Genomic DNA, 25,010 nt, shown 5'->3' with positions numbered 1-25,010 from the left:
TGTGCCCAAGCAAATTCATAGTCCAGGTTACACTATCCCTGGGCCCTAGGCGACTGCCTACCGTCACGTTATAGTTACAGTGAGAGTTACAGTGAGATCTTGCTATGTGTTGAGCAGTGACTGCATACGTAGCATAGAGCAGCATTTAAATCTGCCTTATTATTGCAGAGCAGTATGAGACCCAGATGAGATTATGTGTGCAATACATAGAGCAGTTAATGCACCGATGTTATTTATTCCATATTTCTTTTGAGTAGTTGGTGTTATACACAGGGCAAACTGCAATAACTTCTTGTCTATTTAAAAAAGAGAAAAGTGATGTCTGTTATATATGTCATGTCTGTGTTTCACATATTCTTTGTTGCTAAGTGATATTTAACCACATCCTGCAATTCTGATGTGAGCAAAATCTGTAACTTACTTCAGAGAGACAGGAGAAATCTGTGTATGTGAGTCTGTCCCCCACCCAAAGCAAATTGACTGTCTACTAAGAGAGGACTATGTATGTAATAAAGTCTGACCCTTTAAAACAGAATGACTATCTAATAAGAGATGGCTGCGTATGTCTCCTCAAGTCTGTCAGTACCCGAAGAAGAGTGGCTGTCTAAAAAGAGAGGGATGTGTAGGTCTCTGTAGGTCTCTTTGAAAGTCTGTCCCATTGTGCCATTCGTAGCTATTCAGTATTCTGGTTTTGATCTTAAAGCCAATTGAACAGCATGTGTTACATCTTTTGTCAGACTCCACCACACAACCTGGATCCTCGGAGAGTCCTAATAAGAGATTCAGTTACATATTTCGGGATTTGGATGCCTTGGAAATAAACCTTGGGAATGAGTAAGTATAAGCAAGTAATTATTGAGTCTGATTGTTTTATGGGAAATATATATTGTTTTAATATCGAATATTTCTGTACCACAGGACAGTTGAGATGTTGCTTGGAGAAACTGAGATATCAAATTCCGATACACAACAAGATGATGAAGAATCGTCACTGGTGAGTGTAGCCACCAACAGATGGATATGGAAAATATATGTTCCTGGGTAGCAAATTCTTTCTTTGTTGTCTAATGGACAATTTGAATTTTTTCCTTTACAAATAATCATTCTGACAAATTATTCCATTTATATGTCATCACATTTGTCCAAAAAAAAATAATACATTATCTAAAGGTAAAACCATGAGGTTCTTCACAAAGACCCACTGCACAATATCCTTATGTATTTCCCTCCCTAATACATTTACAAGCTGGCCTTTACATTGTGGAATCTTATTGCAATGTGGACTAAGATTGAATGTACCATCAATGTTCCAACCAAGGATATGGCACTGGTGCAACTTTGCGAGAGGAAGTCCTTAGCGTTTATTCCTGTTTATATATAAAAAAAGTTACATAAATAAAAAAAAAAAAAAGCTGGCCTTTAAAAAGACACATTTTAAATATCACTGCACAATAGAGCGATACATTAAAGGGAAACTCTACTCACCGAAAATACAGCTTATTTTCCTCCCAAACTAAATTCTACCCATCCCCTGCACCTCTGTAACCCCCCTTGCAAGACATATAAACTTCAATAAATATTATAATTCTTACCTTATTTCCAGCGCCGCGTCACACATCCATCCTCCGTCGTCTACACCCCCTTCCGCGTCATCCGATCAGCTGACCCACTCTCCTTCCCTCCGCCAATGAGCTCATACTCATTGGGAATCATTGGGAAGCAAGAGCGCATGCGCATCTAACGCAGCGCCCCGCCCCTCGCACGCTTCACGCAGAGATTCATTGAATCCCCTTGTGAAGCTGCATTAGACCCACGTGATGTGCGACGTCCTCATACAGTGCGTGGGGGCGTCGCACGTCGTAACTCACCTTTCCTCTCCTATGGATGCGGAAGCACCATCTAGCGGCTAGGTAAGAGAAGGCAGCTGGAGGTGGGATTTTCAATTTAATCAAAACACTGCGGTTTAGCAAAAACCACAGTGTTTTGACAAACTTGGTTAAGGGTAGAGGGCCAAGGCACCCAGACCACTCAAATGAGATGAAGTGGTCCGGGTGCCTAGAGTGTCCCTTTAATGACACTGCAGTCACATGACCATTGCATCACATTATAACATTATTATAATATTAAAAGGTGAGATCATATAGCTTAAAGAGGTCTATGTTCCATTCTATCTTTATAAATGAAAGTACCCAATCTTTTACTTAAATTATACAAAGCAATGCACACATTCCCTTCCAGAGAAATATCCCCTTCCTCAATGAGATTCTCCCTACCTGCCTTCCTGATTCGAATCCTCTAATGTGCTGAATATCAGTCCAAGTTGCTACAGGTCACCTGGTGACATCATGGTGAATCGGGCTCTATATTTAATCAAGTCATCGTTAAAATGTCTTTTTTTATTTGACAGATTTTTAACTGTATTTCTAAATTGAAAAGCTCTATTTGTCCATGACAAGCATCGTTATATATGTTACAATATTATACAGCAAGCAGTGTTCCCTTGGGACAAATTGCACTCCTGCTTTTTACATTTACTGTATCTATACCCAGGGGTCAAGTCCTGGGTCAAAAAGTGCAGGAACTCACCCAAGATCCACTCCCCGCTCCCTCCCCCCCTCACCCCCAAAAAAGATACGCTTGTATGCAGGGGCTGAGTAAGGGCACGGGGCTGAGGAGGGGGACAGGAGCTGAGGAAGAGGGACAGGAGATTGGGGGGGGGGGGCATGGGCTGAGGAAGGGGACATGGGCTGAGGTAAGGGACAGGGACTGAGGAAAGGGACAGGAACTGAGGGGCTGAGGAAAGGGACAGGAACTGAGGGGCTGAGGAAAGGGACAGGAACTGAGGGGCTGAGGAAAGGGACAGGAACTGAGGGGCTGAGGAAAGGGACAGGAACTGAGGGGCTGAGGAAAGGGACAGGAACTGAGGGGCTGAGGAGGGGGACAGGAACTGAGGGGCTGAGGAGGGGGACAGGAACTGAGGGGCTGAGGAGGGGGACAGGAACTGAGGGGCTGAGGAGGGGGACAGGAACTGAGGGGCTGAGGAAAGGGACAGGAACTGAGGGGCTGAGGAAAGGGACAGGAACTGAGGGGCTGAGGAAAGGGACAGGAACTGAGGGGCTGAGGAAAGGGACAGGAACTGAGGGGCTGAGGAAAGGGACAGGAACTGAGGGGCTGAGGAGGGGGACAGGAACTGAGGGGCTGAGGAGGGGGACAGGAACTGAGGGGCTGAGGAGGGGGACAGGAACTGAGGGGCTGAGGAGGGGGACAGGAACTGAGGGGCTGAGGAAGGGGGGCAGGGGCTGAGGAAGGGGGGCAGGGGCTGAGGAAGGGGGGCAGGGGCTGAGGAAGGGGGGCAGGGGCTGAGGAAGAGGGACAGGGGCTGAGGAGTGGGACAGGGGCTGAGGAGTGGGACAGGGGCTGAGTAAGGTGGACAGGGGCTGAGTAAGGTGGACAGGGGCTGAGTAAGGTGGACAGGGGCTGAGTAAGGTGGACAGGGGCTGAGTAAGGTGGACAGGGGCTGAGTAAGGTGGACAGGGGCTGAGTAAGGTGGACAGGGGCTGAGTAAGGTGGACAGGGGCTGAGTAAGGTGGACAGGGGCTAAGGAGGGGGACAGGGGCTAAGGAGGGGGACAGGGGCTAAGGAGGGGGACAGGGGCTAAGGAGGGGGACAGGGGCTAAGGAGGGGGACAGTGCTGTGGAAAAGGGACAGGAGCTTAGGAGGAGGGGGGGGCATGGGCTGAGTAAGGTGGCAGGGCTGAGGAGGGGGGCAGGGGCTGAGGAGGGGAGCAGGGGCTGAGGAGGGGAGCAGGGGCTGAGGAGGGGAGCAGGGGCTGAGTAAGAAGACAGGGACTGAGGAGGGAGACAGGGACTGAGGAGGGAGACAGGGACTGAGGAGGGAGACAGGGACTGAGGAGGGAGACAGGGACTGAGGAGGGAGACAGGGACTGAGGAGGGAGACAGGGACTGAGGAGGGAGACAGGGACTGAGGAGGGAGACAGGGACTGAGGAGGGAGACAGGGACTGAGTAAGGGGACAGGGCTTGAGGAGGGGGACAGGGCTTGAGGAGGGGGACAGGGCTTGAGGAAAGGGACAGGGACTGAGGAGGGAGTCAGGGCTTGAGGAGGGAGACAGGGCTTGAGGAGGGAGACAGGGCTTGAGGAGGGGGGCAGGGCTTGAGGAGGGGGGCAGGGACTGAGGAGGGGGGCAGGGACTGAGGAGGGGGGCAGGGACTGAGGAGGGGGGCAGGGACTGAGGAGGGAGACAGGGACTGAGGAGGGAGACAGGGACTGAGGAGGGAGACAGGGACTGAGTAAGGGGACAGGGCTTGAGGAGGGGGATAGGGCTTGAGGAGGGGGACAGGGCTTGAGGAAAGGGACAGGGACTGAGGAGGGAGTCAGGGCTTGAGGAGGGAGACAGGGCTTGAGGAGGGAGGCAGGGCTTGAGGAGGGGGGCAGGGACTGAGGAGGGGGGCAGGGACTGAGGAGGGGGGCAGGGACTGAGGAGGGGGGCAGGGACTGAGGAGGGGGGCAGGGACTGAGGAGGGGGGCAGGGACTGAGGAGGGGGGCAGGGACTGAGTAAGGGGACAGGGCTTGAGGAGGGGGGCAGGGACTGAGGAAGGGGGCAGGGACTGAGGAGGGAGACAGGCACTGAGTAAGAGGACAGGACTTGAGGAGGGGGGCAGGGACTGAGGAGGGGGGCAGGGACTGAGGAGGGGGGCAGGGACTGAGGAGGGGGGCAGGGACTGAGTAAGGGGACAGGGCTTGAGGAGGGGGGCAGGGACTGAGGAAGGGGGCAGGGACTGAGGAGGGAGACAGGCACTGAGTAAGGGGACAGGACTTGAGGAGGGGGGCAGGGACTGAGGAAAGGGACAGGGACTGAGGAAAGGGACAGGGACTGAGGAGGGAGACAGGGACTGAGTAACGGGACAGGGCCTTAAATAGGGGGACAGGGACTCGGGAAAGGGACAGGCCTGAGGAAGGGGACAGGCCTGAGGAAGGGGACAGGGACTCTGGAAAGGGACAGGCCTGAGGAGGGGGACAGGGACTGAGTAAGGGGATAGGGCTTGAGGAGGGGGACAGGGACTGGGGAAAGGGGGCAGGAACTGAGGAGGGGGGACATGGCCTTAAATAGGGGGACAGAGACTGAGGGAAGGGATAAAAAAAACAAAAAACTAAAGTGCCTTCCCCCCTCCCTGAGGCTTACCTTGGGCCAGGAGGGCTGGGACAGGATGTGGAGCCTGCAGCCTGCAGTCAGTGGAGTAAGCCGGCCTCTCCTGATGATGTCAGGAGGAGGGGGCGTGACTTCCTCTGCTCCCCAGCGGTCCTGTGAGAAGAGCAGAGAAAGTCACGCCCCCTCCTACTGACATCATCAGGAGTGGCAGGATGACTCCACTGACTGCAGGGGGAGAGGTGAGTTTAAAAATCCGAGTCCCCAGTCAGAGGCAGGGGATTCGGATTTGTGCTCCCCCCTGCTCTGGCAGCCGCTTGTGCCAGTCCTGGGTCCTGCAGGACTAGTAATGGGAACGGCGTTCCTGCTGTGGAAAAAGTGCAGGAACGCCGTTCCCACGCGTTCCTGCAGGACTCGAGCCCTGTCTATACCTCATTTCTGTTTTTAAAGTGTAAGCTCATATAAAAGCAGGCCAGCCATCACCGCTTACACCTGTACGACACATATACACACACACATATAGACACACGCATACATACAGAGACAGACATACACACACATACAGACACACATACAGAGGAACATTCATACAGACACAAACACATACATACAAACAAACACACACACACACACATATATAAAATATTTTAGTCACCCTCCTGTTTTTTACATTTTAGATGCAAGAGGGTGACTTCCCTGGGGTCCAATGGTGGCTCAGCCTGACGGGAGTCAGAGTTCCCACTCTGACTCCCTTCTCTCTTCCTCCCACGCTGCTCCCGTTGTAAGCGGGGAGGCGTGACAGGGCAGTCACTTCCTCTCAGCTGTGATGTCATCTCAGGGGTCCCGGTCGCGCTGTTAAAGCGCTGAAGGGCTGACCGGGCCCCCTGGAAATCCATAACCATCGGGTGGCCCTAACAGCATGGGCCACCCGATGGGCCCCTTAATGTGCGGCCTCGGTGGTCAAACCGTGCGGGCTGGGGCCGCAACACATGGTGGCGGGCACCCGGTTGCAGGGGTCTGCAGGGCGGCCGGGCCCCCTGGAGTGACGGGCTTGGTAGCAACTGCGACCATGGTATATACGCCACTGTAGGACTTATCACTCCTCTAGTGGCTGTCTTCCTGACAGCCAATAGAGGCACTTCCGTTAATAGAGTCTGACTCTGTCCTGTGATGTTTGCATCATCAAATGCTGATCATAGGAAAGCACTGGATTCAACACTTACCCTCGGAGAAATGGAGAAATATTTGATTGGACGCACGCTGCATATGTGCATCTAGTCCTTTTTTTAAACCAGATTTTAATATAATTTAGGGGGACTCTGCATCTAACTAGTGAGGAGAACACTATAGCATTAGGAATACATGTTTGTATTCCTAATGCTTTAGTTGTAATTGACCCCTGGTAACCCAATTGGTTACCTCCGCTAACCTCTCCTCTCAGCCAGACTGGAATCATGTGTGACTTTAGCTCTCTTCCCCCCAGTAACCAGACAAGACATAGTTCTGAGAGTCATCTGAGTTTATTGCTCTAAATGCAGCTTTTTATGCTCAGACCCCCAGCATGGGGTCTCCATTATTTACACAGTGATCCCGTCTCTATGTCTGGGAGATAATTGAGTCAAGGACCGGTAAGTTAATAATTTCCTGGATACAGAGAGCCGAACACAGAAACATACAAAAAACTAAATACAATTAGAACCCACAGGAACCCCACATGTCATACATCCCCAGATAGCTCTATCCCCAGATAGTCCGAGTGCCCAAGTTATCCATGAAGTCCAATCGCCACTGGGGTAAAGTTCTGACTGTCCGCACACGTGGGCGAAGCACAAAACCGTTCCAGAGGAAAAGTGATCTTGGCCAGTCAAACATCGAGAGCTCCTATGGTCAAATGAAAGGGTGCTCCCCTTGGTTCTCTGGGAGTGATTGTTCTCAAGAGTCTGTAGTGTCTTCCTTTCAAATAGCGCTCCTCTGGCAGATCGGCAAGTGGAACAAAACAGGGGAATAAGTAGACCAGGAACTCCAAAATGTGTTCGGTAATACGTTCGGTAGAGGGGAAGGTACCGAACCAGGGATACTGTGAATAAGTCTTTTAGGGAACAATAAGGGTACAAGGACAAGGTCCGCCACAATAGTGTTTATCTAACTATTCTCTAACACTTTATCAAAGCATGTTGAATCATGTTATAGAGATAATTGTGATCAAACTGTTCTGTAGCAACTACAGAAAATATTATAACTGTACAATGCTGTACCCTCTTTTTTCAGTGTATGTTTACATATATATATGTTTTATTTTCACAGATTAGTACACCTTCGGAATTGATCCAGACGCACAGTGACAGAGATGTGGCCCCTGTATCCAGTAAAAAAACTATTTATTTCTGTTTTTATTGCCTTTATTGTGGTTATTTACTAAAGTGACAATTCCAAATCAATTCAAAGTGAATTCAAATATAAGGCCAAAGCAGCTGAACTGAAAACATAGCTGATGTGACAGACCCCCTGCTTACTTCGGACTTGTACAAAGCTCTCAACCACCCACCTTCTTTGATCACTAACTTATTTGCCCCTCCAGACCGTGCCTCCCAGCTCAGCACACTATCCAGCGGTCCCAGGGACTGGGGTCCAGGAGCAACCTGCAAATTGTCTGGAACTTCCGATCAAATTGCATAGTTGCTGTGATCCGGTAAAACTTCTTTGAGGGCGCTTTTGGTCCCAGTATTACCAAACAGAACACTATTTGGAGGAGCAACAAGGGAGGTGGTGAGGCATCGAACAGTACCAGGGATTTGAGGGAGCTCAATGTACAAACGGAAAGCCCCAGCACACTGGAACTCTGCCCCAGATCAGAGGATAGAGGATGCTCGTGGCCTGGTCAAAATTTCACATCGAGACTGAGGGCTTTTTGGACATAATGGGTGCTTCAGGAAGGGCTATCCTGTGATGGCAAACTTAGGGATTCCGGCACGGAATCCTTGTTTTTTATACATAACTGTTATTGGGCGCCAAGGTGTCCCGCCATTAATAAACTTATCTGGTCAGGTACAGACACCTAGGCAGCAGATGTTTAGCAATACCCGTTGTTTTACTGATGGCTCCCTGTTGGAGAACCAGGTATAAAAGAGTATCACTTGTCCCAATAAAGTAGTTCTTCTTCACCATACACATCTCGGGTAGTGTTTGGGTGAGACAGCTATATTCACTCAGCTATAATCATTAAGGGGGATAGGAAGTCCTGGGCAGCGACACTCAGCTCCCTTACGAGTAGTCTGCCACAGCTGACTAGAGAGAATTTTTCCTGGCTATTTTGACCTTAAATTTGAAGTTCACTGTGAATTCTCACATTAATGAATAACCCTGTATATATCTGTGTCCAGTGTACGTTTATCTGATTGCTCTATATGTGACATACAGAAATAGTACAGTTTTTAACTAAATTCATACATGCTTGTGATAAACATAAAAGTCATTAAATATGATATAGCTTGTAAATAAGGTCCCGTTCCCAAGATACCTGTTGTTTTAGCACTTTCCTTCAGGATATACTATACTTCCAATACCTCCTCAGGGCACTCATCTAGCCCTAAAGTAGGCAAATACAGCATATAGATGCCATAGACCAAATGTCACGAGAAGGTTTCTTGGTGCATTTTGGGTCCTCATTTAGCAGTTTGTGAGCATTAAGTTGAGCCTTATCTTTGATCTAAATAGTTGTTGAATATTAAAGTGTCACATTGTATGAATCAATATTAAACGCCAGTGTGTCTTCTGTGAATAGTATGTTGCACAGTCTACTCTAGCACAATCTCTGATCTTTCTTCTGTGTTCCCTTTTTAATCCTCTAACTTTGCAGCTGAAGAGGCAGATGAAGTTCTCACTCATAGTGAAGGGGGAGTAGAGTCTGCCCTTAACTACGCCAAACGCTGGTGCAAATATGTGAGAGAAGTGCTGGGGTACATGGAGAAAAGACTCAACTATGGTATATAGCTATACATACTATAAATTTACATGTTCTGCATATTAACATGGTCATACAGTAAATGGGTGAAGATAAACAACTGGAGAAAGTATACTAAAGCAAATGAACTAAAATTGGTTGTAGCGATCAAGTCTGGTAAAATGCAATTATTTCTCTTTAACCAGGTTGCAAAAAAAAATATATTAAAACTCAGTATTGCAATAATCCTGGTGGGATCAGTTTCTAGCATTTCTCCGTACAAGGGATCCTGGTTTCAATTACTAGCGAGGAACTCAAGCCTTCTAGAATAAGTGGATTTGGAGGAGCTTTACTAAGATATATAAGAACGGGCAGAGAAGGCTGAAGTGGACCAGTGGAACTCATATGGTGTGGGACAGAAGGCCTGATATAGTGGGAGAAAATGGGAGTGATATAAAGGGTATAAAACAGTACACACACAAAAGATGAGGCAACAATGAAATGGAGGGGAAAGGAAGTGAATGTTGAGATAAAGACAGCAGGAACAAATTAGAATTTTATGGCAGCAGGAGAGGAACTTGTAGAACCCAACTTGAAGAAAACAAAAACTGGTAGAGATGGAAGGAGCAGAGAGGAGAAACACAAGAAGGGAGAAAGGGAAACTTAAAAAAAGAGAGCAGAAAATGAAAAGAAAAAAAAAACGAATATGTGGACTAGGTATTTTTTTTTATTGGCCATTTGATTTCTGAAGAAGATTGGACACATTGAGGGTTACGTAAAAATGTGTTCTGTTCTAAAAGTGGTGCAAACATGAAAAAAGTGATGGAGTCAGCAACGCAATATGCCTTCTGGGTCCATTGGTTTTCATAGTGACTGCCCCACTTTTAGTACTTCAGACGAATTTTCCCAACAGAAACGACTTTTTAACCAAATTGTACCAAAAACATATTTTTCTCTTAATGGTAACTCTTTATCTTATATATAATACTAATAATACAATTTAACAACAAATACAATTGATTTCTGAAAGTAAATACATTCTGTAGTTTAACATAGAAACAAATCTGTGCAGTGAGAACGTTTATATAGATACAGTGTATCAAGTTGTTATTAAAAATCAAGCTGCTACCACACTGAATGTGTAATTCTCCCCAAACACACAAATCCGTGAAATACAAAGTTTGAAACAGTGGAGCGCTTATATATTAACCCAGTGTTATATTGTGCACCAAAATATAATATTATAGCACTTAGCTGGGATTTTTTTCGGTTATTATATTAGTATCTTCTTCAGATACTAATATAATAACCGAAAAAAATCCCAGCTAAGTGCTATAATATTATATTTTGGTGCACAATATAACACTGGGTTAATATATAAGCGCTCCACTGTTTCAAACTTCACATTCTGTAGTTTCTCCACAATACTTTAGAGGCTAGTACTAAAGTTAAGAAGCATAGACCAATATAATCATATAAGAGGGACAATACAAAATGAACCATCGCTTGTTTCTTTATTTCTTTCCTCTGCAGAATCTGAGTTTGCCAAAAACACCATTAGATTGTCTGAGTCGGCAAGATGCAACATCAGTCAGCAGGTAATGCAAGGGTTGGGACAATTGAGGAAGTGGTGGGGGTCAGAGAACATATAGCCGGAGGGTTAAGAGAGAATTGATCACTAACGATTATAAATGTCACCATCTCTCGCAGCCATGCATGCCGCTGCAAGATGTCTACCTATTGCTTATGGATCATGAGACACAGACAGGAAATTCAGCCATCACCACTGTGACTAACCTACAGATGAAGAAATATTACCAGGTAATATGTGGCACATATAAACACTGTAGTAAACAATAAAAATGTACCATAATAATGCTGGATTATCCAGTTTAACCCCTTAAGGACAGAGCTTCAGAAGCTTGTCTTTCACTTAATGACAACGGCATTTTTTGCATTTTTTGCTATTTGCGTTCAACTGCAATTTGCATTTTACTAATTTATTGCACCGACACATATTATATACCGTTTTTTAAAGGACAGAAAGGGCTTTAATTTGATGTAACACATGTATATATAAATGCTTATTTATTATAAAAAAAAATACAGAAATATGCAAAAAAATTATTTTTTGTGTGTTTTTTTTACAGTTTTTGCAATAATAATGTGTACATAATTAGTGCAGGTTAAGGAAAGTAATTAAAAATAAATTCATTTAGTTGTTCTGAATTACAGAATATATAATGTGTCTGGGATTTTCAGTTTTTTTTGGTAGTTACAGGTCACAAAGCACAAGGAGTAAAATAAACTTTTTATGTGGAGCGATTTTAGAATTTGGTATGTTTGTCTTGTAAGCCTAATAGCCATAAAAGAAAACAAAATTGCCACACAAAAGTATATATTTATATAAAGTAGACACCACAGGCTATTTACCTAAGGTTGTTTTGACACTTTATACGTAGCCATTTTACCGCCAACCTCTGCTAAATATTGGAGTAAAATTGTGTTTTTTGGGGGTTTTCGCACACAAACTTATAACAAAGAACTTCTCATGTGTATTTTGTAAATTTGGTGTGTGCTATTCCTGTACAAAGTTTTATTATGTGTTCAGTTACTTCTGCTGAGTACAACGGTACCCCCATTGTATGTCTTTGGCACTATTTCGTGAAGCTACAGTGCCATATAGGAGACCTGTCCTTTTCAGTATTCACAGTAGAATTTTGAGAGACGGATTTAATGAGCCTATGCTTCCATTTGGGGTATTATAGTAGTTTGACTGTTCAAAAAAACCCCACAAAGGCCTACCATTTGTAAAAGTAGACACTCCAGGGTATCTCGTAAGGTGCATATTGTGCCTTAACATGCCCCCATTTTTTTACCATTACATGCCAAAGTATGTGGTAAAAAATAATTTTGTGCATATTTTACATACGGATTGCATTTTTGCTGGGCATTTTGTATATTTCATGTGTGCCACTAAGTTCAAACCCCCCAAATTATGCTCAGCTAAGTCTTCTGAGTAAAAGGACACCCCCATTGTATGTCTATGGCACTATTTCGTGAAGCTACAGTGCCATACAGGAGACCTGTCCTTTTCAGTATTCACAGTAGAATTTTGAGAGACGGATTTAATGAGCCTATGCTTCCATTTGGGGTATTATAACAGTTTTACTGTTCAAAACACCCCACAAAGGCCTACCATTTGTAAAAGAAGACACTCCAGGGTATCTCATAAGGTGCATATTGTGCCTTAACATGCCCCCATTTTTTTACCATTACATGCCAAAGTATGTGGTAAAAAATAATTTTGTGCATTTTTTACATACGGATTGCATTTTTGCTGGGCATTTTGTATATTTCATGTGTGCCACTAAGTTCAAACCCCCCAAATTATGCTCAGCTAAGTCTTCTGAGTAAAAGGACACCCCCATTGTATGTCTATGGCACTATTTTGTGAAGCTACAGTGCCATATAGGAGACCAAGCCATATCAGTTTTGACCGAACTTTGAATTTTGACGCCGGGCCTATGTGCAATTTCCAAGCATCTTTGCAGGTTTTAAATTCAAACTACCCCACAAAGGCCTACCATTTCTTAAAGTAGACACCCCAGGGTATTTCAAAAGGCATATTTTGAACCTTAGCGTGGGATCATTTTTCCGCTAGCTTGTACCAGGTGTAGTGGTAATAAGCGTTTTTTCTGCCTTTTTGACACACAAAGTGAGTTTGCACAGTATATTTTGCAAACCTTATGTGTACTACCACTGTATAATACTTCATATGTTGCTCAGCTATGTCTGCTGAGTACAAAAATACCCCCGTATGTACCTTTGCCAGGTATATGTGGACATCGGAGGGGCACATTTGGGACAGAGCCATTCCATTTTTTTTCAAATTTTGAATTTTTACGCTGTGCCCATGTCCCATTTTAGAGTATTTTACCAGGCTATATAATCCAAATACCCCATAAAGCCATACCATTTCTTAAAGAAGACATCCCAGGGTATTTCAAAAGGCATATTTTGAACCTTAGCGTGGGATCATTTTTCCGCTAGCTTGTACCAGGTGTAGTGGTAATAAGCATTTTTTCTGCCTTTTTGACACACAAAGTGAGTTTGCACAGTATATTTTGCAAACCTTATGTGTACTACCACTGTATAATACTTCATATGTTGCTCAGCTATGTCTGCTGAGTACAAAAATACCCCCGTATGTACCTTTGCCAGGTATATGTGGACATCGGAGGGGCACATTTGGGACACAGCCATTCCATTTTTTTTCAAACTTTAAATTTTTACGCTGTGCCCATGTCCCATTTTAGAGTATTTTACCAGGCTATATAAACCAAATACCCAATAAAGCCATACCATTTCTTAAAGAAGACATCCCAGGGTATTTCAAAAGGCATATTTTGAACCTTAGCGTGGGATCATTTTTCCGCTAGCTTGTACCAGGTGTAGTGGTAATGAGCGTTATTAAATGTATATTTTTACTTTTTAAAACTTTTTTTACTTTTTAAAACTATTTTTTAAACTTTTGTTTTGATTATTCATTTTTTTAAAGTTTCCTAAACTTTCGTAAAACTTTTTTTTACAGATTTAACATTTTTCTAAGCTTTTTTTTTTACGTTAACCCCTAACTAGCAGTAAGCAGCACTAACAGTAAATTCCCCATTTTCCCATAACTCCCACCCACCCCAGCTAGCAAAATATTTAATTATACAATATTTAAATTAGTTAATGAAATAAATTTAACCCCTGAGGGTTAAAAAATAAATAAAAGTTAATCGTCAGGGGTTAAAAAAAAAAATTAGAACAGTATAATACTGTGATCTGTATTTTGATCACTGTAGGCAGTGATCGACTGGCAGGGAAGGGGTTAATTTTTATTTGGACTGGGTAAAGGGTTTATTTTTTAAAATTTTTTACTTAAATGTTATTAAAACTTTTTTTTAACTTAATTTTTTAACTTTTTAAAGCGTATTTTTAAACTTTTTTTAACGTTAACCCCTAGTTAGCGTAATACTAAATCCCCCAATTCCCCACTAACTTCCACCCTCCCCAGCTAGCTAAATTTATAATTTTAAAATATTTAAATTAATTAATAAAATAAATTGAACCCCTGAGGGTTAAAAAAAAAAGAATTAACCCTCAGGGGTTAAAAAAAAAATCAGATCTTAGTAAAATGTAATCCCTGCCAATTGATCACTGTAGTCAGTGATCAATTGGCAGGGAAGGGGTTAATTTTTTATTAAAATGGGTAAAGGGGGGGGGGGATTTTAATTTTACTATATTTTCTTTCCACCAGGGGGCAGGATCACTGAAGATCCGTCTCCCTGCACTTCACACAGAACCAGGAAGTGCAGGGAGGCGGAGGTGAGTATACACAGCACATGTGCCCGCTCTGGCATGCTGTCAGAGCGGGCACATGTACTCTGACAGCCCGATCCGGTGCTCCCGGTCTGCCTCTAATGCAGAGGCAGACCGGAGCACCATTAACCCCGCGATCTGGGGTTAATTTTAACGGGTGACGGACGAGGTCCGTCACTCGTCATTAACGCATTCCCCTGAGTGACGGACCTCGTCCGTCACTCGTCGTTAAGGGGTTAAGGTGTTTTTTTTAACCACTACATTGTGGACTGGTAGGGGTGCCTTGAAGACTGGTTTGGGAGCCACTGGCTTATACAAAGAAAGATAGTCTATATACTGTCTGTATATACATTTTGACAGGTTTGCCCAACCCTGTTCAACTCCACACATCCTCTGCCAGCTGGTTACAGGCAGAGAATTTAGACCAGGAACAATTTGCTATTTTCCAAGTAAATAGAGATAAAAAGCTTTCTTCATGATGGAGTCGTATGGGATTTCAGATGAAATGAAGACTAAGAGCAAGTCCTATGGGTTTACAAAGTACAGAGTAAATTGTATACTTACTTACAGTGAATAGTTAATACAATGTAAAACACAAATCTGCACACCAGTCAAGCCATAAGACTTGCTTTTCCCACAGAAATCACAAATCTGCATGTCATACATGATAGTGTTACTACCGCAAAGGATTCTGGGTGGGCATATGCAAATTAGTTTAACAAAGAATCAAATTTTTGCCTCATTCCATTTTAAACATGGATTCCTTTGAGTCAGTACAGTGTTTGCTGTATACAACAGCTTTGAAACACAATTTAGGAAAAGATTTTCAATCACAATTTTCCCCCACCATAACCTTTTTGGTTTTTGCTTCCCAAGCACTACCAAGCCTCAATAAGCAAACCAGTAACCAACCTCATGCTGATGATTTGCATTAACAATGAAACAGCTGTCCCTGAGTGGTTCACTGGCTTTGCATCTTTTCACAAGTTGTGTTTCAAAGCTGTTGTATACAGCAAACACAGACTCAAAGGAATCCATGTTTAAAATGTAATGTGGCAAAAATGTGATTCTTTGTTAAACTAATTTGCCCAGAATCCTTTGCGGTTGTAACATCACTGCAGATTTGTGATTTCTGTGGGAAAAGCACGTCTTATTGCTTGACTGGTGTGCAGGTTTTTGTTTAACATTGTATTAACTATCCACAGACTTCAGGTGGAAGGGATTTTCAATCACAATTTTTTTCCCCACCATAACCTTTTTAGATTTTGCTTTCCTACTTACAGTGATATAGATATTACAGTATGAAATGCACAGAGCAATTTTTGTAGTAACATGATATAGTCTGTGTAAGGAGTCCCGGTGACAAATCGTACATCGTGCTACATTACAATGAAATAAGACTTTTGACCTTTTACAGCCTTTATCTGCGAAGAAGACGGAGATTGAAAAATGGAGAAAGGAATTCAGGGACCAGTGGACAAGAGAGCAGAAGCGCATGGTAATTAGATTATCCTTTCGTAATAAGAAAATGTACTTCCTGATTGTCAAATGTGTCACAATTATTTTTCCTTTCACCACAACAAGATAAAAAAAAACAACAGAAAGTAATTTAATCTGACCATCTATATGCTGAGATCATTGATGTTATTTATTTCAGAATTGCATTTGAATATCATAATTACCCCTGTTACATAGATTGAAAGCCTATTCCTAGTGCCTACTCATTTTTCGGTAACATCCTATGGATCTATTCTCCAGTATTATTTTACACATTCTATTTCTAGTTAATTATGTTTCAAAACGTCTTCCTTCTTGAAACTTGAAGTTGTTAATGCACTGACGATTTCTATCATATCTCTCTCCACCTTCTAATGCATCCCCACGCTAGCTCACACTACCTACCATTTCTCTCTTCCATCCCCCACATACAACTAAAACAAAAACAAATATATTTTTTTAGCTTCTTATTGTTATTAAGGGATTCTAACATGCATGCTATAAAAGCAGAAACGCGTTTTTGTGTTATATGTTTCCAGTACTTGTCCCATTTAAATGACCAACAAATGCATAGATTGTCAGGTAATTAGGAGTAAGATTGTTATCCCCTGTCCTGTCCCTGGACTCTTTGCATATGCCTCATCCAGCATCCTCTCTAAGTTGCTTAACACAGTCCCTGCCATTCTATTCAACAAAACTTACTGAAATGTTTATTTTATTATAGTTATTTATTTATTATTGTATATAATTTTTTATTATATATAATTTTACAGAAATTTAACAAACAATGAATATTAAATAGATGCATATTAAACATTAAAGTAGAAGCAAGTGTCTTGCAGATTTAACACTTGTATATTGACATGATGCTGTACACTATAATTACGTTCATGGGTAACTTGAATTCCAAGAGTAGTTAAAAGGAAAGAAGGCTTAACTTGTGGCTTGGTGAATGGTGTCGGGAGCAAGGATTTGGCTTTATTTCTCATGGTAGCTCTGTTTGAATTGGAAATAAACTGTACAAAAAAAGATGGTTTGCATCTTTCTCAAAAGGGAACAAGTATTCTCAGTGAGCAGTTCAGAGATTTTGCTAGGATGTATTTAAACTAGGAGGGGGAGGGGTAAAAGGGTGATAAAACATCAATCCAATTGACCCCCAAAACAAGGACATAAAGTAACTGTAACAAGTGTGTTAAAAAATGATAAGCTTAGAGTCATGTCTACAAATGCTCGCAGTTTAGGGAATACGATCCATGAACTTGTGGCAATAATGGCAACTACAACTTACAGTAGTGATGGTGCGCAACAAAGAAAATAGCATTCACTGTGGACCTCTTATAGAGAGTTAATATGCCTCCGTGTTATTAGTTAAGGTGCATATAAGGTGCATTAATATTAATACCTAGTGCAACACAGTGATTGTGATCAAACAAATACAATATGTAAATATACTTGCAAACAGTAATCACTTTGACACCTATAAAGAAGACAAAACCAAGAAAGGGCTCCTAGTGCAGCACAATAAAACATATATCTCTATCTATCTATATAAAACAGAAAAGGTATCACACTCACAAAATTGGAGTGGTAAAAGCACCACTCGTGGCTATAGCACTAAGGGAGGATCAGCCCCTAGAGTGCGTAGGATCCGTGGGAAAGAAGCTTGTAATCCAGATATCAGGTAAGTATTCTTTATTTGTAACAATTAAAAACAAAAAAACTGTTGTATAAAATTCTTGGTCTGCTCACCAGCCTCAGGAAACCGAAAGAAAAGTCCATATAATTACACAATGTAAAAGTCCTTCTCTCTTGTCCTGGCTGTTACTGCCGACCGTCTGCAATTCACTTCCTGGTTCCGGGTCCGTGATGCGTTTTGTGGGGATATTTATGGGATGATAATATTAAACAGTCGAGAATTGCCCACTATTTCAATTCTCTTAGATCTTAGAGATCGTTATCATGTAAGTGAAATGTATTCCATACAAATAAAATCACAAATTGTTATAAAAATAGATATAATATATTGTGACAAATAAAATAATAATAATATTTGGCAGCATGCATGATAATAATCAGGGAATATTTAGTATAACATAAGTATGCAATACAATGGCAATGTTAAACACGTTCCAATAGCTAACAGCATCAACTGTCAAGACTTTAGATTTATGAGGGTACTTCACAGACAGAAAGTAAAACTTCACACAGCCCAGCGAAAAGCCATAAAACCTTGGCTAACAGTTAACTGAGTAACCCTTTCAATGCTGGCTAGATTCTCCTAGGCATATAATATCCTATTCTTATGTAATTTTCAATCAAAATAACATTTAAACCAGCTCATTAATCATTTCCTGGAACCATCCAACAAGAATAATCTACCAGATTCTATAAGCCGAATTTAATTTGCCTATCTTATTTAGAGCAAATCAATACACCTGGATAAAACATCGGTATGCTAACACGTAATAATATCACATTAATATATAATTATTCTTAATTCCACCTGCAGAATGGAATGTTTATAACCAGGGGCGGACTGAGAACCCTCAGGGCCCCCGGGCAAAATAAATCAAGGGCCCCCTTACAGGCCCCACCCATAGTCCGCAGCAAGCGCCACCCATGTCCCGCCTCCATGCACCGCCTCCAGCCACACCCTACGCAATCTTTAGACACAAGGAACAAAAGTGCAATAATCCCTTCGAGGCCCCAGTAGAGACTACAATTGAGGGCTAATGGGCCATGGAGGGGGGTCTTTCTAGCAGAGGCTATCTCAGTGTCCTTTAGAGAGTGTGTTAGAAAGAATCCCCTCCAGGCCCTATTAGGGACTACAATGGAGTCTAATAGGCTTGGATGGGGGTCTTTCTAACAGAGGCCATCTCAGTGTCCCTGCTGGAAACAGTCGCCTCCAGGCCCCAGTAGAGACTACATTTGAGGGCTAATGGGCCATGGAGGGGGGGGAGCATTCTAGCAGAGGCTATCTCAGTGTCCTTTAGAGAGTGTGTTAGAAAGAATTTCCTCCAGGTCCCATTAGAGACTAAAATGGAGTCTAATGGGGCCTGGAGGGGGGTCTCTCCAACACTCTGGTTCCTATTCACAATATAGCAACACAACATAGCTCACTGATACCTAGGCCAGGTTAGCTCCTCTTACCTTAATTACTGTTGCTGGCTGGCAGTCTGTGGGCTTGCTGGAAGGCTGTGGGCTTACTGGCTGCGGCTGGCAGGCTGTGGGCTTGCTGGCAGGCTGTGGGCTTGCTGTCTACTGCCGGCAGGCTGTGGGCTTGCTGGCTACTGCCGGCAGGCTGTGGGCTTGCTGGCTGTGGCTGGCAGGCTGTTGGCTTGCTGGCTGCGGCTGGCAGGCTGTTGGCTTGCTGGCTGTGGCTTGCTGGCTGCGGTTGGCAGGCTGCGGGCTTGCTGGCTGTAAGCCTAACTGGTGGCCTGTGGGCTGGCTGGCCGGCCTGTGGGCTGGCTGGCCGGCCTGTGGGCTGGCTGGCTTGCTGGCTACTGGGGCACTTGTAGATTATTTAAAGAAATAATCCATGCACAATAACCACTACTGCTCTGTGTAGTCGTTATGGTGCCAGGAGGGCCGGACCCCCCTTTCAGAGTAAGTAGTCAAACCGTTTAAGAACAGTTTGACAACTTACCTGGGGTCTGCTGGGATATGAGGCTGTAGTAGGGTATAGGAGCAGTGGTGCAATGTGTAAGGGGTGCAGTGTGTGTGAAAGGTTCAGTGTGTGTGAGGGGGTGTAGTGTGTGAATGTGTAGGGTGTGTGGCAATGTTAGTATGGGGGGCTGTGTGTGTATGGGTGGGCAGTGTATGTGTGTGTGTGGCAATGTGTGTAAATGTGTATGGTGTGTGTGGGTGTATGGTGGGCAGTGTGTGAATGTGTATGGTGTGTGGGGGCAGTGTGTTTATGGGGCTAGAGTTCACTGCCCTCCTCTTACTCCCTCCCCTCCCCCTCTTCTTACTCCCCCCTCACTCTCTTCTTACCCCCCTCTTCTTACTCCCCCCTCCCCCTCTTCTTACTCCCCCCTCCCCCTCTTCTTACTCCCACCTCTTCTTACTCCTCCCTCTTCTTACTCCCCTCCCCCCTCTTCTTACCCCCGTCCCCCTCTTCTTACCCCCTCCCTCTCTTCTTACCCCCCTTCCTCTCTCTTCTTACCCCCTCCCTCTCTTCTCCTAACCCCCCCTCTCTCTTCTTACGCCCCTCCCTCTCTCTTCCTACCCCCCTCCCTCTCTCTTCTTACCCCCTTTCCTCTCTCTTCTTACCCCCTCCCTTTCTCTTCTTACCCCCCTCCCTTTCTCTTCTTACCCCCCTCTCTTTCTCTTCTCCCCCCTCACCCTCTCTCTTCTTACCCCCCTCCCTCTTCTTACCCCCCCTCCCTCTTCTTAACCCCCCTCCCTCTCTCTTCTTACCCCCCTCCCTCTTTCTTCTTACCCCCCTCCCCTCCCTCTCTGTTCATTCCCCCCCCTCTGTTCATTCCCCCCCTCCCTGTTCGTTTCCCCCCCCCCGTTCGTTTCCCCCCCTCCCTGTTCATTCCCCCCCTCTCTGTTCATTCCCCCCCCTCTGTTCATTCCCCCCTCCCTCTCTGTTCATTCCCCCCCTCCCTCTCTGTTCATTCCCCCCCTCCCTCTCTGTTCATTCCCCCCCACCCCCTCCCTCTCTGTTCATTCCCCCCCACCCCCTCCCTCTCTGTTCATTTCCCCCCCACCCCCTCCCTCTCTGTTCATTTCCCCCCCCCTCCCTCTCTGTTCATTTCCCCCCCCCCCACCCCCTCCCTCTCTGTTCTTACCCACCCCTCCTCTGTAGCGTGGCCGAGCTGCTGTCCGGTCCGCGGTGCCCGGCGGAGTGATAGGAAGGTGCACACTGAGTGTGCACCTTCCTGTCAGTCCGGCCAGGTACAGGAAACAGAAACTCCTGTTCCGCGCGGAACAGGAGTTTCTGTTTCCTGTACCCGGCCGGACTGACAGGAAGGTGCACACTGAGCACCTTCCTATCACTCCGGCCGGGCACCGGACCGCACAGCAGCTCGGCCACGCTACAGAGGAGGGGAGGTGAGAAGCTGCAGCCGCCTGAGCGCTCTTAAGAGAGCGCTCAGGCGGCTGCAGCATTTAAAGGGGCGGGCGGGCCCCCTGATGGCGGGCCCCCCTCCCGGCCGGGCCCTCGGACCATGTCCGAAGTGCCCGACCGGTCAGTCCGCCCCTGTTTATAACTATATATTCTTTAGTTAACTAAGATTTCTAAATATTGAAATCTGACCGTGATTTATCCAGTCATATATCATGCTATTAGATTTTTAATTAATTTTGATTAATTAAATAAAACCAGCATAATTACCAGTTAAGTAGATATTCTCATCAGATGAGTAGGTAGTCCCAGGAACTTGAATGCTTGTATGATTGGTTGTATGGAGGTATGTAAGTAATAGTAAAAAGTAAGTGTCAAGGAGTGTTTCTTGAGTTGGGTCCAAGAGAGTTTGAATGTTAGTACCAGAGTGAATATCTGTGTTTGATCTCTCTGAATGTCCGAATCTGAAAGCCCAAACTCCAACTCCAACTAACCTCTCTCTTCCCTTTGTCCTAACATTTAAAGGGCCAGACTCTCTGTACGTCATTAGTTGATAAGGCCAATAGGAAACTGAAGGTGTGGTCAACCTGCAGATTGTAATTTAGGTATTTGGTCCATAGAGGGCACTCTCGCCTCACTAAACTTTCCTATCCAGGAAAGAGTTAACTTTTCCTGATGACGATTTTGACGTCATTTGGCTTATCTAAAATGACTACCATAACTTAAATTTTGCTGTCCGTTCAAAGCGTTTGCCTCAGTCTTTGTGGCAACAACTTTGATCGTAATTTCTAAAACTGACAGTTCTAAACTAAATTTCACCCCTTACTTACAATGGGACCTTGTAAAATTTAGAAAGTAAAATGAATTACTTAATCTTCTCTGTCACTAATGTCTGTGTTTAAAATTATTTCTATTCTATTAACATTTAAACAGAGCATTCCATCCCCCTGCTTCATTGCTTATCACTTGACTTGTTTATATAATGCATTCCTTAGCTCAGGCTCAGTGGTTAGTTACAGAAAGGATAGAAATTATGTATCTTTGTTAGCCTGAAGATGGCAAAATGGAGTCTGCTCTGTTCTGAGTGACTCTGACAATATACACTTTTAATTTCTATTTTAGCACAAAATGTCTGCCGATATAAATATCCTGACAGTTTTACCCCCCCTCGGGGCTTTGTCAAATGACTAGCCGTTTGACAAAGCCCCGAGGGAGGGGCGAAACGTGCCACGGACCCGGAACCAGGAAGTGAATTTTCGCCCCTATAAAGGTGTGCTTTATAGGCCCCCAAGACAAATAGAAGAGTTAGATAACCTACTAGTTGAGGAAATAGCTAAAATGACAATGAAAGGTTAAGTTATCATCATGGGTGACTTTAATCTTCCTGATGTGAATTTGAAAACCAAAATAGCTGCTTGTGCCAGCAGCACACATATTCTAAACTCCCTACCGGGATTGTCTCTAAAACAAGTCGTTGAGGAGCCAACTTGTAAAGATGCCATACTAGATTTAGTGTTAACAAATGGAGATTTGGTATCAGATATTACTGTAGGTGAAAGTTTAGGATCCAGTGATCATCAGACAGTGTAGTTTAATATAAGAACAGTGACTGAGTCACACCACACAATAACAAAAGTTTAAGTAAAATTAGAATATGTGTAGAGGAGTCATTATCAGACTGGAGCAATTTAAATGGAGTCCAAGAGAAATGGGATTATTTAAAAGTTGCACTGCTGAAGGCAACAGAAAATTGCATTAGGCTTGTCAGTAAAAGTAAAAGCCCCTGTGGTACTCTGCAGATGTGGGACAAATAGTAAAAAACAAAAAGTTAGCATTTAGTAATTATTAAAAAAAAACAGAGTGAGGAAGACAGAATGATCTATAAGATTAGGCAGAAAGAGGCTAAGCAAGTTATAAGAGCTTCTAAATCACACACAGAAGAGAAAATAGCACAATCAGTAAAAAAAAAGGGGACAAAACATTTGTTTAGATACATTACGGAGAAAAGGAATGTAAAACAAGGATTAGTTAGATTAACAACAAAAGAAAGAAGGTATGTGGAAGAGGACAAAGGTCTAGCTGACTGCCTCAATGAATATTTTTATTCAGTATTTACTGATGAAAATGAAGGAAAGGGACCTCAGTTCGGAAAAAGGACAATCATTTGTTACATGTGAGTTTACAGAGGAAGAGGTTCTATTTCAACTGTCAAAAGTAAAGACAAATAAGTCAATGGGACCTGATGGAATACACCCAGAGTTATTAAAAGAGCTTAGTGGTGTACTAACAAAACCATTAACAGATTTATTTAACCAATCATTGTTAACAGGAGTAGTCCCAGAAGATTGGAAGTTGGCGAATGGTGTGCCCATTCACAAGAAAGGCAGTAGATAGGAGTCGGGCAACTATAGGCCAGTAAGCCTCACTTCAGTAGTGGGGAAAGTAATGGAAACCATGTTAAAGGATAGGATTGTTGAACATCTAAAATTACATGGATTTCAAGATCAGAGACAACATGGGTTTACTTCAGGGAGATAATGCCAAACTAATCTTATTGATTTTTTTTGATTGGGTAACTAAAATCATAGATCAGGGTGGTGCAGTAGACATTGCTTACCTAGATTTCAGTAAGGCTTTTGACACTGTTGCACATAGAAGGCTTATCAATAAACTGCAATCTTTAAGTTTTTATATTCCAATATTGTTGAATTGGTAAGGCAGTGGCTGAGTGACAGGCAACAGAGGGTTGAAGTCAATGGAGTATATTCGAAGCATGGGATTGTCTCCAGTGGGGTACCTCAGGGATCTGTACTTGAACTCTTTAATAGTTTTATTAGTGATATTGCAGAAGGTCTTGATGGTAAGGTAGAAACATAGAAACATAGAACCATCTAGTCTGCCCAATTTTCTAAATACTTTCATTAGTCCCTGGCCTTATCTTATAGTTAGGATAGCCGTATGCCTATCCCACGCATGCTTAAACTCCTTTACTGTGTTAACCTCTACCACTTCAGCTGGAAGGCTATTCCATGCATCCACTATGCTCTCAGTAAAGTAATACTTCCTGATATTATTTTTAAACCTTTGTCTCTCTAATTTAAGACTATGTCCTCTTGTTGTGGTAGTTTTTCTTCTTTTAAATATAGTCTCCTCCTTTACTGTGTTGATTCCCTTTATGTATTTAAATGTTTCTATCATATCCCCCCTGTCTCGTCTTTCCTCCAAGCTATACATGTTAAGAAGCTTTAACCTTTCCTGGTAAGTTTTATCCTGCAATCCATGAACCAGTTTAGTAGCCCTTCTCTGAACTCTCTCTAAGGTATCAATATCCTTCTGAAGATACGGTCTCCAGTACTGCGTACAATACTCCAAGTGAGGTCTCACCAGTGTTCTGTACAATGGCATGAGCACTTCCCTCTTTCTACTGCTAATACCTCTCCCTATACAACCAAGCATTCTGCTAGCATTTCCTGCTGCTCTATTACATTGTCTGCCTACCTTTAAGTCATCAGAAATAATCACCCCTAAATCCCTTTCCTCAGATGTTGAGGTTAGGACTCTATCAAATATTCTGTACTCTGCCCTTGGGTTTTTACGTCCAAGATGCATTATCTTGCACTTATCCACATTAAATGTCAGTTGCCACAACTCTGACCATTTTTCTAGTTTACCTAAATCATTAGCCATTTGTCTTATCCCTCCTGGAACATCAACCCTGTTACATATCTTAGTATCATCAGCAAAAAGACATACCTTACCATCAAGACCGTCTGCAATATCACTAATAAAAATATTAAAGAGAATGGGTCCAAGTACAGATCCCTGAGGTACCCCACTGGTGACAAGCCCAAGCTTTGAATATACTCCATTGACTACAACCCTATGTTCCCTTTCACTCAGCCACTGCCTCACCCTTTCAATAATATTGGAATCCAAACTTAAAGATTGCAGTTTATTGATAAGCCTTCT

General features: G+C 43.5%; 1 protein-coding gene across 5 annotated transcripts in view; it reads left to right on the top strand.

Annotated features, from left to right (window-relative positions):
* Nucleotides 1-25,010, top strand: part of GMIP (GEM interacting protein) — a 122,163-nt gene that overhangs the window by 51,928 nt on the left and 45,225 nt on the right. For all 5 annotated transcript variants that reach the window (XM_063449213.1, XM_063449212.1, XM_063449211.1 and 2 more), the window contains 7 exons: nt 738-834; nt 919-994; nt 7,471-7,531; nt 9,023-9,148; nt 10,640-10,704; nt 10,817-10,927; nt 15,891-15,971. In XM_063449213.1, coding sequence (XP_063305283.1) covers nt 738-834; nt 919-994; nt 7,471-7,531; nt 9,023-9,148; nt 10,640-10,704; nt 10,817-10,927; nt 15,891-15,971 — 617 coding nt within the window. The remainder of the gene's footprint in view (nt 1-737; nt 835-918; nt 995-7,470; nt 7,532-9,022; nt 9,149-10,639; nt 10,705-10,816; nt 10,928-15,890; nt 15,972-25,010) is intronic.

Source organism: Pelobates fuscus, chromosome 3 (genome assembly GCF_036172605.1).
Source record: "Pelobates fuscus isolate aPelFus1 chromosome 3, aPelFus1.pri, whole genome shotgun sequence".
In the NCBI taxonomy this organism is placed as follows: domain Eukaryota; kingdom Metazoa; phylum Chordata; class Amphibia; order Anura; family Pelobatidae; genus Pelobates; species Pelobates fuscus.
This window is presented reverse-complemented; position numbering and strand designations above follow the sequence as displayed.